This window comes from Vidua macroura, chromosome 17, assembly GCF_024509145.1.
Source record: "Vidua macroura isolate BioBank_ID:100142 chromosome 17, ASM2450914v1, whole genome shotgun sequence".
NCBI classification, from domain to species: Eukaryota; Metazoa; Chordata; class Aves; order Passeriformes; family Viduidae; genus Vidua; species Vidua macroura.
In genome coordinates this window covers 7,462,504-7,478,352 of record NC_071587.1, presented here as the reverse complement: position 1 = coordinate 7,478,352, position 15,849 = coordinate 7,462,504, and the positions used below count along the sequence as shown (strand labels likewise).

The following is a 15,849-nucleotide window of genomic DNA, read 5'->3' as shown; positions in this document are numbered from 1 at the left end:
GCGGGCGGTGAGGGGCAGCTCCCCCGGCATCCAGACAGCGACAAGGACCGACATCGGCACCGACAGCACCGCCGGCGGGACCGGGAGAGGCACCGGGACGTGCACCGGCGGGGGCAGAGGCAGCACCCGACCCGCACCGCCCAGCGCCGGCACCATGGCCGAAGGTAGGAGCGCGGCGCGAACCCCCGCAGGTGCCGGGCTCGGTCCCGTCCGCGGGAAGTCCCGACCGGCCGCACCCCGCCCCAGCCGGAGCTCGGTGCCCCCGCGCCGCTCTCTGCTCGCCTGGGGCTACAGCCGGTCCCTGACCCTCAGCCGAAGTCAAGGGCGGTGAGGAACGGGAAAGACTAAAGCGGGACGGCGATTAGAAGTCTAGCAGGGTCCGTGCGGGGTCCACGCGGGTCTGAGCCATTCCCTCCCTCCCGACTCTCCTGCGGCCCGGGTGTCGCTGGTACCCGTAGAATGAAGTTTGGTGCTATTTAAAGCTTTCCCGGTAGAGCAGGGTGGACAGCTGGGCTGGGAGCGTGTGCCTGACAGGGTGAGGGGATTTCAGGAGGCTCAGGCAGGAAAAGAGCTTCTGGGCTTCAGGAATCCTTCACGCTTGGCTCTTCAGGGTAGATACACCCCCCAGCTCCCACACAGCTGCCCCCAAAGTCCCAGGAAATGGGCCTGTGTGATTCCCACGGGCACACAGCCCTCTGGGTGAGACGGCATCACTCTGCTCTGCTGTGCCACAGTGCCGCAGGCTGTCCTGGCTCCCAGCACTGCTGTAGCAATACCAACGCGGGTCCCTCGGGTCAGACACACAGACACATAGCTGAACAGCTACAGAATCACCGAATTAACTAGGTTGGAAAAGACCTTTGAGAGCCTCACGTCCAACCTATGACCTAACGCCACCTTATCAACTAGACCCTGGCACTAAGTGCCACATGCAGTCTTTTTTTAAATACCTCCAGGGATGGAAGCTCCACCATCTCCCTGGGCAGCACATTTTAAAGCCCAATCACTCTTTCTGTGAATTTTTTTCCCTAATGTCCACCTTAAATTTCCCCTGGCACAGCTTAACACTGTGTCCTCCTGAACACACTGGGCAGCTCCTGCTCCTGAGTGCCCAGGGTGCTGCTACCACTTGCAGCACCACAGCCCCCTTCCCACCCATCTCTTGGCACTCATTGGTTTGGATAGAGGCACCTGTGCTTTGAGAAATCTGCTTTTTGCTAAATCTGCTGAGGATGGAAACGCCAGGGTGACTGGGACAAGGAGGAGCCCTGATCCTGTTCTCTGAACACACTTATTATTTGGTTTTTCTTTTATTGTCAGCAAGTTTAACCATGTCAGCCAAGCTCCATGCGAGCCATGAGATTCCGCTTGTAGAGTCTGTGTTCCATAGCACGGGGCTGTGCTGCTCACAGAGGGGGAAGCAGGAGGGAAAGGGTTTGTGTGTGCTCTGTCCCCACTTCACAGTTCCCATGGACTGGCTGTGGGGACCCTGCCCTTAGTTACAGACTGTTCAAGGGGACAGTGACAAGCCCACTGCCCTCCACTGGGCCCATACTGCAGAGTCACCTTGCCCAGAGAGCCAGGAGCAGTGTTTTCATTTAGCTTTGGGAATGGGGAGCTCATGGGCTGCTGTTTCCATTTGGACACTGGTCCAAGGAGGGCTTGGTGACTACCAGAGCTGGTACAAGGAAGGGCATGGCCGAGGAGAGCCATGGCACGGGGCAGCAAGCCCCAGCTTGCCCACTGATTGCCCACTGATCTGCCCAGTCCCTCACTGGCACTGAGCTTGCTGTGCTCTCTGCACAGAATGCTTTTGCTTATTCTGGTGATTAATACGTCACTGCAGAGCAGTCAGGGGTCAGTGGCCTCAAGTGATGATGAACGATATCTCATCGCTCCAGCACAGTGCCCAGGGTGGCAGGGACGTGGCTGCTGGTGTTCTGGCACACAGCCCTGCCTGGGCTGCGAGCAGAGCAGAGCAGCCTGCGTATGTCTGGGGCATCAGACACCCTCTGTCACCAAATCTACATTTACTCTCCCCAGTTTGTCAGCAGGTGCAGCACAGTAAAGCTGCTGGAGGCCTGGCTGAGGCACAGGAACATCCTGGGCATTCCTGGGCTCACTCATGAGCACGTGCTTGGGATGGGGGGCACACAGCAGCCCCAGTGAAAGGGCCCCTGAGAGCAGAGCTGAGCGCTGGGCTTTGCCCTGGTGCTGGGTGCTGTGAGACACAGGCCTGGCACAGCCCTGGGAGCACAGCAATACCACAGAGGCAGCTCACAGCACAACACAGTATAGAGCTGGATCGGGAGGGCAAAATGTCGCTGTGAGCTTGGCTGCTAAAGCTGTGCCCCTCTCGCAGCACACAGCGGGAGCCCAGCCCTCGGAGCGCTCCTGGAAGGATGCTCAGAGTCTGGCACGGTCACAGCGCCCTCCTGGAGAGACGCTCTGCCCGGCACATGTGGGAGCACAGGGCAGTGTGGGTGGGGGAGGCTCAGACCCCTCGCCAAGGTCCCAGCCCAGGGCTCGGGATGGGCACAGCCGCCCGTCCTTCCCAAGCGTCGGGACTGCGTGACGTGTCCCAGGCTCGGAGCTGCACCTGCCTCTGCCTTCGCAGATCTGGTGCTGGAGACGTGGGACCTGCACTGCGACCGCAATGGGCGGGAGCACCGCACGGCGGACATGGGCTGCAAGCAGCTGGTGGTGCGGCGGGGGCAGCCCTTCACCATCACCCTGCGCTTCTCGGGCCGCGGCTACGAGGAGGGAGTGGACAAACTCTCCTTCAACGTCGAGACCGGTGAGTGCCGCCACATTTGTGTCGCGAGGGAGGGCTGTGTAGGTGTCACCACCCCCTGCCCCAAAGTTCACCCGTGCTCCCACGAGGCTGTGCCACGGCACCTGCCCCATGTGACACAGTCCCTGTTCCTCACCTGGCAGAGGCTGGTGCTGTGCGCAAGCTTTTATATCACAACAAGAAAAAATGGTAGAAACTCATCTCCTTAATGAGAGCAGAAGAGAAGTGATAAATAAACAAAACAAAAAGCCACCAGCATCATCACCTCCTCCCCCTCCTCCTCCTCCCAGGGCCGAGCCAGACTAAGAGCATGACAGAGCTGCCAGCTCACCAGCAAGTACCTTGGCTGAGGCCAGGATCCTGCCCAACCCTCCTGCCCCACTGAGAAACATCAGCACAGTGTATCTTTTCAGCCAGAGGTACCACAGCATTTCTGCTGATGGGCTTTACACCCAGCCCTGCAGCCTCTCAGACACCCCGGAGCGGGGTTTGCTCAGGAAATACAAACACTGGAGAAAGGAAATGTTCCCACGGAGCCCCCCCAGCGCAGCCCCCCAGGCCGGGGCTGGGCTGGGCGGTTGCTCTCACAGCCAGGGCTGGGTGCAGCCGCTGGGCAGGGGCTCAGCCCCGCCAGCTCAGAGCAAAGGGAGAGGAAACTATTTCTCAGGCAGGAGTTATTTTGGGGCTGAAGCACCATGCTGAGTCAACCCGGCCAGAATTCAAAGTAAAACTGCACCCAAGTTTCCTCGCAGAGTAAAACTCTCCTTTTTCCGTCCCAAAAGCTCTGGTGACAAAACAAAACCCAGCACCTCCCAGCTTCACCCTACACCAGCAGCTCCCTCGGTGCCCTAGCAGCCCCATGGGTTTATCCAGGCCATGCTCCAGCCAGGCAGTCCCGGGCTGCTTTTGCAGGGGTAGCCACAGGCACAGCCACAGGCACAGCCACAGGCACAGCCTCCCAGGCCAAGGTACAGGCTGGCAGAGGCTCCTCTGGGCTGGAGCCCAGCCCCAGCGTTGCAGAAAGAGGGGAAAGGTGCTTTGGTGCTCGCAGAGGCACGTGGCAGTGCCACCCCACCGGCGGCAGCGGCCCCAGCACATTCCCCACCGGGGCCGGGGCTGTCAAGGCAAGGACTGCCAGACCTGTCCCTCCATCCTGGGACAGCAAAGCCACCGAGGTCATGTGCCGCCTCCCACAAGAAAGGGGGAAGGAAGAGTAGAGTGAAAACAGAGCTGTATTTTTGCAGTAGCCTTGTTGGCAGAGCCCTGTTCAGGTGCTGGAGTCCAGGGGGATGCTGTGGGCTGTGAGGGCAGCAAGAGGAAGAGGAGGAGGAGGAGGAGGAGGCAGGCTCTGGGAGTCTGCCCAGCTCACGGCAGCGCCGGGCTGGCTCTTGCCCAAAGGACGCCGTGAACTCAGCCCAGCCTCCCCGAGAGGAGAAACTGTGTCACTACCATGAGTTCACGAGTATTTTTGGTGCTGGCCTGTGGGCGAGGGCTGGCAGGGGACCAGCCGAGGCTGTGCTCCGGCGGGGAGAGGGGACAGCAGTGGCACCGCTGCCTCGGCTGCCGGCCAAGCACTGCATGGCCAGGGAGCCGCAGGGCCGGGCTGGGCGTCACCGCCCCGGGGAGCGGGTCTGGAGCTGGCTCAGTGCAGGTGGCTTGGCCTTGGCTGCAGCTCGGAGGGGCCAGCAAGGATCGCACTGTCCCAGGCTCGGCGCTTTGGCCACTGAGGTCATCCCTAATCCCGGGATGTTTGCAGCAACGCCTGAGGCTGCACACACGTACTGGGGCACTCAGTGATGGGGGTCTGCGGCTCATGGCCGGGCTCTGCCAGCCCCCATGCCGTGGCTGGAGGGACTCGACAGCGCTGCTCCGAGGAGAGGCAGGAGTGGGTGCATCTGAGAACATGAGAACAGAGACCTGGCAAGCACCCCTGTGCTAGGCTGACCTCCCCAGGGCGAGTCTGTCCCTTCCCAAACAGTGAGAGATGTGCCCGAGCTCCCCTCAGCTGGGCTACCCTGTGCCCTCAGTACCTGACAAACTACATGGTGAATGTTCCCAGACTGTGACAGCCCAGATCCAGGCAGCTGCTGCAGGGCAGGGGGGCTTGGAGCAGGTGCCCTTGGAGCAGCCTCCATGGCACGGGGCTCCCAGGGGCTCTGGAGCACTGGAGAACTGACCTACTCCTTCTTGACAGGGCCCTGCCCCAGTGAGACGTCAGGAACCAGCTCCCACTTTGTCATGACTGACTGCCCAGAGGAGTCGTGCTGGAGTGCAGTGATCCAGCAGCAGGATGGGGAGTCCCTTTCTGTGTCGCTCTGCTCCCCAGCCAACGCTCGCATCGGCCGCTACAGCATGACCCTGGAGACCTGCACCGACTACCAGGGCTCCAGCTACCAAATCGGGGACTTCGTCCTGCTCTTCAACCCCTGGCACCCAGGTGAGGCTTTCACCTCTCTGATTCCAGGGATTCCAAGGCTCAGGCAAACACAAGATGCTCCCCAGGCCCTGCCCCACAGGTCTCATCCCAGTGCAGATCCCAGGTGTCCCAAACTCTGGTCTGAATGCAGTTTTAAGCAGAAAGCTTCACTTTGCTTCCATCTCCACACAATCCCTGCAGTAGGCTGGGGTCAGGAGCACCATCCCCACTCTACAACACACACAGCCCCTTTGCCACCACCCCAAACACCCAATGGCCTGTCCAGGCTGCCCCCACCACACGGTGGGAGCTCACCACTGTGCTGCTGGTGTGAAGCCTTGGGCAGTCCCTGGCACCAGCTCCTGGCCAGGCAGGGGACAGAGGAAAAGCCTCTGAATGTCCCTAATTGCTCCCAGCTGTCCCCACTTGCCCCCAGTTGTCCCTAATTGCCTCTACCAGGCCCATTCTCACCCATCCTCACCCGGGCACCCAGCTGTGGACTCAGGGACATGAATATCACTGTCCTGGTGAAATTTGGGCAGCCAGACCCAGAGGAGAGGTTCGATTCAGTGCTGTAAGGTTCAACAGCCCTGGGATTTTCCTCTCTCCATGTCATTCCCCTGCCCCTGGATTGGCTGATTTCCTGGATCTCAAACGTCCCACGCTGGATCTGCAGAGATAAGGGGCCATAGGAAGCTCTGCTCAGCCAGGGCTGTGCTGAGCACTGGGGGTGGATGTGTGGGGTTTCCTTCTGCAAACATTTCCAGTAAATGTTCATTTCCACAGCAGTAGCTGCTGTGAGTGAAATGGCTTTGGCTGTGCTGAGCCAGCACACCCACTCCCACTGCTCACTGCACCCCCAGGGGGGTCTCCCCTGCTGAGAAGAGATCCATCTCCATTAAATAAAAGGGAGGAAAGACAGAGACATGAGAAAGAATGAAAAGCAAACCACAAACCCGCTGAAATTTTCCCATCACTTGAAATCAACCTTGGTCGAAATTCCCCAGCAGCTGTTTAAGGCATGAGCAGTTCCAGCCCCTGGTGCCTCATTTCCCACTGGATCCATCCACAGGGAGGGGGTCAGGAAGCTGGTTGTGCAGGGCAGAGCCCTGTCCCCATCACTTGCTGTCCCCACAGAGGACACGGTTTTCATGCGTGACGAGAACGAGCGACGTGAGTACGTCCTGTCCCAGGACGGGCTTATCTACCAGGGCACCTGTGATTACATCTTCTCCATCCCCTGGAACTTCGGCCAGGTGAGCGGGCAAGGCCCCCTGGGACCCTTGGGACCCCTGGCTGGCCCAGGCCATGCAGCTCTGGTGCTGCAGGACACAGGGACTGGTGCCATGTGTGTGCCCCTCACAAACACGCACCTCAAGTGCTGTCAGCACCCTGGAGTCCAGCCATGGGTCAAAGAAAGCAGAATCTCATTTCCAAGAGGGAATGCGCTGACTTCAAAGCATAGCAAGGCAAGGGAGTGTTTCCCCAGGGCTCCTGGGGGCCCCATGTGTCCCTAATCTGGGTGGCCCTGCTGTGCTGGGAGCTGGTGCCTGATAATTAATTCCTGGGCACTGTGCCAGGGGTGCTGATAAGGCAGTGCTCACACCCTGAGCTGCACCCCCGGGGCACGGGGGTTACTCAGCCACCCTCCCTGAGCAAAGGGCTGGGGGCCCGCAGCAGCGGGGGTGCCCATGGCCTCCACAGGATCCGTGCCTCAATTCAAGGAAGGGCTGTGACTCAGCCGTGATGGGAAATAGATTTTCCTGGAGGTCAGGTCCAAGCCCCGACCCCTGTGAGGTTGCAGGAAACCAGATCCAGCCCCAGTACGTAGGCAGGAGCTCACCCACAGGCTTCACAGGCTGACTGGGGACAGTGGGAACATCACTCAGCGGATGCTGGCTGGGGAGGGGACCCTGAGGAGGTGTGACCCCTGTACAGCAGTGCTGCTGGCAGGGGCATCACAGTGAGCCCGAGAGGGAGGACAGAGGTGGCAGAGCCCCTGTGGAGACCTCACACAACCTTTCCTCCCTGCTCTCCACCAGTTTGAGGATGACGTCTTAGCCATCTGCCTCAACATGCTGGACATAAACCCCAAGCACCTGAGGGATCAGGACCGGGACTGCTCCCGCCGCAATGACCCCGTGTACATTGGCAGGGTGGTGAGCGCCATGGTGAGTCCGGGCTGCAGCCAGCAGGGTGTCCCCAGCACCCCACCTTCCCTGGGGTGCAAACACCCCCCAGCTACAGCTGTGGCAGACAGCATTTGCCATCCCCCCCAGTTACACCATTTTCCTTCTCTGGGCTATTTCCTCTCTCTTTTACGTCCTTTCTCTGTTACTGTTCCTATATGTATAAGAGCTTTTTTAGAGGAAACAAAAAGCAGAGATGGGCACAGATCATTCCAGGGATAATCACTCCCAAATTCCCAGGCAGAAGGATGTGTTTCTAAAATTCATTCCTAATTAGCACCGTGTCCACCTGCATCCCAGTGAGCTCTTGCATGGATACAGGATGTTAAAGTGGGTGACAGTGCATGTGAATGGGGCAAAGGCTCTTTCCCTCCCTCCCTCCCTCCCTCCCTCCCTGCCTCCCCAGCTTGTTCCTGCCCCTCCATCCTTCCCCTTTTCTCCTGCCACAGGTGAACTGTAATGACGAGGACCGAGGGGTGCTGTTTGGGCGGTGGGACAACTGCTACGAGGATGGGATGAGCCCCATGGCCTGGATTGGGAGCGTGGATATTCTCAAGAGGTGGAAGAAGTTTGGGTGCCAGCCAGTCAAGTACGGCCAGTGCTGGGTCTTTGCTGCTGTGGCATGCACTGGTGAGAGCAGATTCCTCTGGTCTCCCCTTCTCCACAGGACAGGGTTGTCCCATCTCCCCCCATCTCCCACCCCAGCCCCTGCCCGCATCCACTCCCGGTGCTGCGTCCAGAGGGGAGCGCTGCAATCAGCCTGCAATGATTCCTTTGCAATTAGCTCTCTATTACTCTAGTTTGTCAGGAAATAGAGGGAAAAAAATATACAAAAGGGCTCTGGTTTTTCAATCAGCACTGCCTCCCAGGCCAGGCAGCAAGGGAGGAACTGAGGCAGGCCAGGGTGAGGGAAGTGGCTTTAAGGCCAAGTTTGCAATAAAGTCAGAAATCCACTAAGATCAAAATAATGTCATGGACACCAGGGCAAACAGACTGGGGAAAAAGACGACAACAATTCCAGACTTGCTGCTGCTGGGAAACACTCACATATGCTCGTGCAGCTTCGCCCCAAGAAAAACGCTGCCTGTGAGAGCATTGATGTGTCACAGACAGACGAGACCCTTTTTAGAGGAGAGAAATAGCAGAAAACTAAAGTGGATTTTCAGCGACTCACAGAGGTTTATAGCCTTCATTTGAAGCACTGTAACTGCCTCTCTGCTCCCTGGGGAGCTCCCTGTGCAGTGAAAGACAGCTGGGAGATGAAATCTGGGGTTCAGCACAGCTTCCCACACTCTACCTCCAAAGCTCTCACAGACGCTTTTTGTGCCTTTTTTTGCTGCAATATCAAACCTGTCAGGCTGTCAGAGCCAGGTGTCACCCAGCCAGCTTGCCTGTGCGCTGTGGCTGTGGGAACTGGCTTCTCCTGGGGATCAGTCCCCAGGCAGCCTTTTCATGGGCAAAGGGAAGGGCAGGAGTTGTTCAAACCTGGGGCTCCTCGGGACACGAGCTGTGCAAACCTGGGCCTCTGTGGGGCGGGGGTGATGCAAACCTGGGCCCCTGTCTCACCCTGCCCTGCTCCCTGCAGTCATGCGGTGCCTGGGAATCCCCAGCCGGGTGGTGACCAACTACAACTCAGCCCATGACACAAATGCCAACCTGACCATTGACCGCTACGTCAACGAGAAGGGGGAGCAGGAGAGGCAGTCCTGGGACAAGATCTGGTGAGCAGCACAGCAGGACCTCAGCCTGCCCACCGCTGGGCTACTTCTGCCCCTTCCCCAGAGCCTGGCAGGCGCTGGGGGAGGCTGAGACTCCTACATGCTGGTTTCCCTCGCAGGAACTTCCACTGCTGGGTGGAGTCGTGGATGGCCCGTCCAGACCTGGCAGCTGGCTACGATGGGTGGCAGGTGCTGGACCCGACGCCTCAGGAGAAGAGTGAAGGTACAACGTGCTCCACACGGAAGCTCCATCCACCTCACACCCTGACACGGCTGGGTCGCCCCACCACAGCCACCCCTTGTGGCCGAGCCCTGGAGTGCTGACAGTGGCTCTACTTCGTGCAGGAGTTTACTGCTGCGGGCCAGCCCCCGTCAAAGCCATCAAAGAGGGTGACATGCTGCTCAAGTACGACATCCCCTTCATCTTCGCGGAGGTGAACGCCGACGTGGTGTACTGGGTGGTGCAGGGTGACGGGATGCAGAAGCAGAGCATCCACTCCTCAGATGTGGGGAAGTACATCAGCACCAAGAGCATAGGCAGGGACAGCCGGGAGGACATCACCCACAACTACAAATACCCGGAGGGTATGGGGGATTTCAGGGGCAGAGACATCCAGGGAGGGAATGTTGCTGCTGGGAAACAGCTGCAGCAGGAGGGCTCCAGGGCTCAGGGCAGAACAGCCCAGGCCAGGCCCTCCCCGTACTCCAGGGACTCACAGGGATTTTGTGCACCGCAGGGTCTGAGGAGGAGCGGGCAGTGTTTGAGAAGGCAGAGCATCAGAAGAAGTCCATCGGGGAGGAGGATGAGGGGCTGCACCTCAGGATCAAGGTGTCAGAGGGTGCAAACAAGGGCCGCGACTTCGATGTCTTTGCTGTCGTCAACAACAACACAGACGAGGAGCGTGTCTGCAGGGTGACGCTGTGCGCCCGCGCCACCAGCCACAACGGCACCCTCGGGCCCCAGTGCGGCCTCACGGACCCGGTGGACATCGACATCGAGCCCAGGGCAGGTAAGAGACCCACTGATGGTGAAGGAGATGCTTCACCAGGGCTGGGGTCAGGTCAGCCTGTGTTCAGCTGTGCAGTAGGCAGTGCCACTTTGGGGCATCCTCCTCAGTTAACTACCAGTGTGGATTTTTAATCTTTGTGAGAGGAGGAGGAAATTGCTCAGGCGGAGCCTGGAAATGCAATTTGGAGCTGGACAAGCCACTGCTGCTGTAGCTGTTATGCCAAGGGAGCGGGCTGGGCACACCCAGGCTGCCATCTCTAGGCACTCTGTGGCACTTGTCTGCATCCCTCCTGCTTTCCCTCAGACTTTGGGCTAGGCTGGGCTCTCTGGTGGGATCTTTCCACACCAGGGAGAGCAGAACTGGCCCAGCTCAGCCCTGAGTGCATGGTCCCAGGCTGGAGGAAGTGAGAAGCACTGGGTTTCCTGGCCAGCAGCACTGCAGCTCTGCGTGTCTCTGTGGGTGGGCGTTCGGCTGCAGAGCTGTCCTGGCACAGCCCCCGAACCTCCCTCGCCCTTGTCACACGTGAGCATCACCATCTGGTCATTAAACACGAGTTTAGGCTTACGTGAGTTTGCAGAGACCCTTCAGGGCTCGGAAAGGCCACACATCTGCTGTCCTGGAACAGGCAAATGTTTACCCTGCGCCGAGCCCTGCTCCTCACCAGCCCTCCTGCAAACGCAGTGCTCGGCACTCTGCCAGGTGTTGAGCTGCTTTGCAGGAATGAGGAATGTGCTGGCTCTTGCCACCATGGAGGGGAGAGGGATGTGCCTCTGCTCATGCTGGCAGAAGCACCAGCTGGTACTTGCAGCCTTTTGCAGGGCTGGATGGGAGAGTGGGGATATGTGCTGTGGCCTTTAGGGTACTTAACATTCCTGTGCAAAAGTTAACCCAACACGATTTTTTCTGAAACATTAATTATGAGCTCCTGAAACTTCTACCCTCAGCTCCTGCCTCAGGATATAGACCCCAGCACTTCCCAGACTGCATTCCAGACTTGGCACCTCAGCACTTTGTGCCAGTATGGGAAGCCAGGCTTGCTCCTCTCCCCACAGTCTCAGCTGATGCTATGGCACTTCAAATCTTGCCTCATGAATGTCAGGCTCCATTTCTCATGGTCACAGCCACTCTGGCCTCCTTGTTCCAGGCAGTTCTGCAGCTGGTTGCTTCCAGCCTCCTTCCCTGTCCTTCCCCCAGACAGCCCCATCCCTGAAGGACTTTCAGATGAACAAGGCTGAGGGCTGAGTGCGGGCAGCTGCCAGGGACCAGGCTGCCTCCCAGTACCCACACTGGCTGCCAAGGGCTGGCACTCTGGACCCCTGGTGCAGGCATCAGCCTGGATTCTTGCCCTAGGACATGGCTCCTTCCCATCCCCACACCCTGAACATCCCTTCTGGCACTCAGTATTGGAACCCCAGCCCTGCAGGAACCCCAGCTCCCCCATCCTTGCAAGGCACCTGGAGAAGCTCCTGGGGAGCCCACACCATGCCAGCAGCAGCTGGGTGCCAGCACAGGACTCTGGGTTCTGGGCTGGACATGCCATGGGTGCTGACCCCTCTCTGCTGCCCTTCCAGAGAAGAGGGTGCCCCTGCGCATCCTGTACGAAGAGTACAGGGACAAACTGACCCAGGACAACCTCATCAAGGTGGTGGCTCTCCTGAACGATCACCAGACTGGCGACATCATCGTAGCTGTCAGAGACATTTATGTTGAGAATCCACCGATCAAGATCAGGGTAAGGGTCCAATGTCCCATCCCAGGCAGGTTTGAGGGGAGTGAGTTGCTGTGATCATCTTTGGGTTACCCCTGGGGCTTGGGCTGCAGGTCCTGCTTCACTGAGCAGGGCTGCATCCCCCGGGATGCATCCCTAAGGTGCCTCAGCCCCGGGGCAGGGGTAGCACCGTGGCCCCCAGGATTGGTGGTGCTTGGGGTCCAACCTCTCCTTCTTGCAGATTTTAGGAGAGCCAATGCAGAATCGGAAGCTGGTGGCAGAGATCAGCCTGGTGAACCCTCTCACAGTGCCCCTGAACGGCTGTGTGTTCGTGGTGGAGGGCACCGGCCTCACTGAGGGGCAGCTGGTCAAGGAGCTGTAAGAGCTTTTCCCTCTTCACCTGGCTGGGATGTTGGGAGTGGTGTGGGGGTGGATTTCTGTGTGTGGAGCCCCCAGGGAGGGCAGTCATGGCAGGAGCCAGGGCTATGCTGGTCCCTCTGGACTCAGAGTATCCTTACCCTACACCTTGCTAGGGAAGGGGTTTGGCCACCCTACAGAGGCCTTTGCTTGCCAAAGTTCCAGCACTGTCCTGCAGCACCACGGGCCCTGGGAGGGTGACAAGGGGCTCTGAGGGTGACAGGCCACAATGACTCCCTGCCCTCCCACAGTGAGGATCCGGTGGAGCCGCAGGCAGAGGCCAAATTCCGGATGGATCTGATGCCACGGCTGTCGGGGCTACAGAAGCTGATGGTGGACTTTGAGAGTGACCAGCTGACGGGGGTCAAGGGCTACCGCAACGTCATCATCGCACCCCAGCCCATGTGAGCAGCTGCCATGGCCCCCCGGCTGCAGAAACCCTGCCTCGCTGGCCCCCACCCGCTTTAGCCCAAGGTGGTCCCAGAAGGGCGACTGCCGGAGCCCAGCCTGACCCCGACACGGTGGCAGCGATGCCACCCACGCTCCTCCCCGGGAGCACAGACAGGGTAAAGGGGCTGGTGAGGTCTGGGGGCTGCTGTGGCAGTCGCTCACTTCACTGCTGTTCTCTCAGTCTGTGGAGTGGAAACATCCATGTGCTCATCAGTCCCCCAGCACTGGGCACACCGGGACCCCCGTGCCAGCCCCCTTCTCTGTGCAGTGCTGGCAGCCCCAGCCCACAGAGCCATTTCCATAGAGGCAGCAGCAGAACGACCCCTCCAGCCCCTGCCATCATCATCCTCTGACTGCAGCTCCATAGAGAGAGATTTTATACTGTGAGCACAAAGCTGTTTATGCACCATATACCTATAAAACAAATCTATAAATACTTACTGCAAATAACCTGCATGGGTACAGCCAGGCATTGGCTTCAATAACCGTCCTGGCACTGCAGACACTGCAGGGAGGGATGGGACATTACTTTGATATGAATCAACTATGCAAACACTGAATAAAAACTCTATTTTCACTTTAAAAGCCAGACCTGGCTCTTCTTGCCCTGCCCGTCCCCACAGCAGGACCCGGCAATTCCTTGCCCAGCATCCATGTGGGTGGGGGGTGATTTCTCCCAGCCCAGCACCTGGGGGGTCATTGCCACGGCTGGCACTGCAGCCACAATGGCCTCATATTGGCCACCCCCTCTGCCCCAAATCAGCCTGGCCTGGTGTTCTCAGGGTGCTCTACACTCAGCCTCCGAGATACCTTCCCAGGTAATTTCTCCCCTCTCCGGAATGGTTCCATACTGTGCTCAGAGAGCTGGAGAGAGAATACTACAAGTAATCAAACAAACAAGTCTTGCACACTGTGCCAGGCTCTGGGCAGGGCTGTCCACCCAGGCTGGGGAGGTGAAAGGCAACTGGATCCTGCACAGGGAGGCGGGAGGAGAGTGGGGATTTGTCTCACACCTGGAACCGGCATCAAGGCTCTGCTGAAGATAAACACTTTCCATGCCAGAATGGCCCACCCACGTGGTCCCCACAAACGGGGTGGGAGCCTCCCTGCCCCTGTAAATAAACACCGTGGATACCATTATAGAGCTGGTGGTGTCTGACTGAGGGTCCCACAGTCACCACAGCCCCAGCAGAGGGGACAGTCTGTGTTCAGGAGAATCTCACTCACACTGCCTGTCCCAGTCACCCTGACATTGTGGAGTCTCCCATCCTAGCTGTGACTCAGGCTTCATGGGCAGCTGGGAGTGTTTCCCATCAAGGACTGCCCGTTCTCCAGCTTTCTTTTCTGTTTATCTTTAGGATGAGATAAAATCCCCATGTGCAGTGCTCCACACACAGCTGCTGCTTCCCCAAGCCAGGTTGGGGTTCATGGCCAGAACTCCCCAAACCCTGGCTCTGCTTCCCCCATGGGAGGCCAAGGACCCATCTCAGCTCCAGCCCTGGCTCCTGCTCCCAGCATGGGACTTGAGTGGGCACAGCAGAGCTCAGCCCCCACGTGCAGCAGCAGATTGTTCGGCCAATAAAGCCTTTCAAGAAACACCGCCCAGGAGAACCACACAGTCCATCTCCCCTTACCCTTTGGAACTTTAACCACCACACCTCCCTGTCCTGCTTTGCTCCAACACAACCCAAAAAGACAGCTGGAGGCTGGGACCCCTGTGGGGTAGAGTGGGGACAGAGGTGGGGCCTGGCACAGGGAGGGATAAGGAGTTGCACAAGCAGCTCTCCCAGGGGACAGAGAGCGCCCACCCTGCGGCATGGGGACAGGGCAAGAGCTCCAGGAGGGAGAAGGATGGGGGTTCTCACCCGCATTCAGGGCAAGGGGCAGAGGCCATGCCAGCCCCCTGCTGTGGCAGCACCAACCCCCCAGACACCAGTGCCAAGAGCACGCAGAGCCCCAAAGAATCCTGAAGGAGTTAACAGCAGGAACCAGCACTGCCTTCCCTGTCAGGAACATTCCTCAGCCCAGCAATGATGCACAGCCCCTCTTTAGAGCATTTGTTACTGGGCTCTGCTGAGCCAGGCCTCCAGCTGCTCAGCGCCTGGGTTAAAAATAACCAGCAGCTCCACTGCTCTGGAGCAGGGTCCTGATAAAATAAACATTAGAGGAGCTATTCCTGAAGGTCACTCCCATCCATCTGAGCCTCGGCAGAGCAAGGCTGCTCCGATGAGCAGGGAACAGACTCCAAACGCTGCAGTTATGGTTTAGCAGCAGGGGTTGGCTCTCAGGGCTGGGTTTTCCCTCCGTTATCCACAGAGCTGAGGTCAACTTCCCTGTGCCCAATCCTGGTCAGTGACGTGGTACCACACTGCATCCATCTCCCTGTGCCCATCCTGGATCACTGGCACAGTTCTGGGCTGCATCCATCAGACCCTTTGGCACTCTCACTGTGCAAGTAATAAATTATAAATCAAATATTTCCAGTATCCATTGCGTGGGAGGGTTTGTAATTCAGTGCTAGTCCAAGTGCCAAAGCCAGGCAGGAGCATTCTTGGGGAGGAGAGGTTCTGGATATATCTCAGCTTGCTGGAGATGCTGACTTGCCAAGAATTGATTGTAAACTCATTTTAGACTTGATGACCTTTAACTTACCTTCATTGATGGATCAAAACTAGAACAAACTCCCATAAATCAGAGCTTTCACAAGAACAAATCTGTGGGATTTCCAAATGGTACTGCCTCTCCAAAGGTCTCCCTCCTCCTCCACAAACATGGAACACATTTTTGCTCAGTGCAATGAGACAACTGAGGCACCATCAAACAGCAAGAGATAATAAACCCCCCAATGCAGGAGGTCCCTCAAAGGAAACCATCCCCTCTTCCACAACCACAGAAGGTGCAGGAGACACTATGCAGAGATGCCTCTTCCAGCATGGCCATCCCATGGACAATTCCAACAGCCTCTCTGTGCCTGCCTGATCCCTGATGCAGCTTCCCAGGGGAGCTGTCCATGCCCCGTGAGGTCCCTGTCCTGCCCCTCATGGTGGGCTGTGCTGACACACAAACCAGTAAGGACTGGTCAGCTGGGCACTGGCAGCAGAGGGATGTGTTGACTGTCAGCTCCTCGTCCCTTCCCAGAACAAGACA

General features: G+C 58.3%; 1 protein-coding gene across 1 annotated transcript; it reads left to right on the top strand.

The window, feature by feature from the left end:
* TGM2 (transglutaminase 2) lies at nucleotides 1-13,281 on the top strand. Its single transcript, XM_053993056.1, has 13 exons — nucleotides 1-164; nucleotides 2,618-2,797; nucleotides 4,989-5,231; nucleotides 6,348-6,466; nucleotides 7,253-7,381; nucleotides 7,849-8,029; nucleotides 8,985-9,120; nucleotides 9,237-9,340; nucleotides 9,463-9,702; nucleotides 9,855-10,127; nucleotides 11,699-11,859; nucleotides 12,077-12,213; nucleotides 12,504-13,281. Exons 1-13 carry the CDS (start codon nucleotides 155-157, stop codon nucleotides 12,658-12,660), a joined length of 2,070 nt encoding a protein of 689 aa, XP_053849031.1. The 5' UTR covers nucleotides 1-154; the 3' UTR covers nucleotides 12,661-13,281.
* The last annotated feature ends 2,568 nt before the right edge of the window (nucleotides 13,282-15,849 follow it).

What these genes read in the sequence shown, in the direction of transcription:
- TGM2 (XM_053993056.1), top strand. An exon ending in CTCCTTCAACGTCGAGACCG is followed by an intron (nt 2,798 to 4,988) that starts GTGAGTGCCGCC and finishes CCTTCTTGACAG; the next exon opens with GGCCCTGCCCCAGTGAGACG. An exon ending in GGGCAGCTGGTCAAGGAGCT is followed by an intron (nt 12,214 to 12,503) that starts GTAAGAGCTTTT and finishes GCCCTCCCACAG; the next exon opens with TGAGGATCCGGTGGAGCCGC.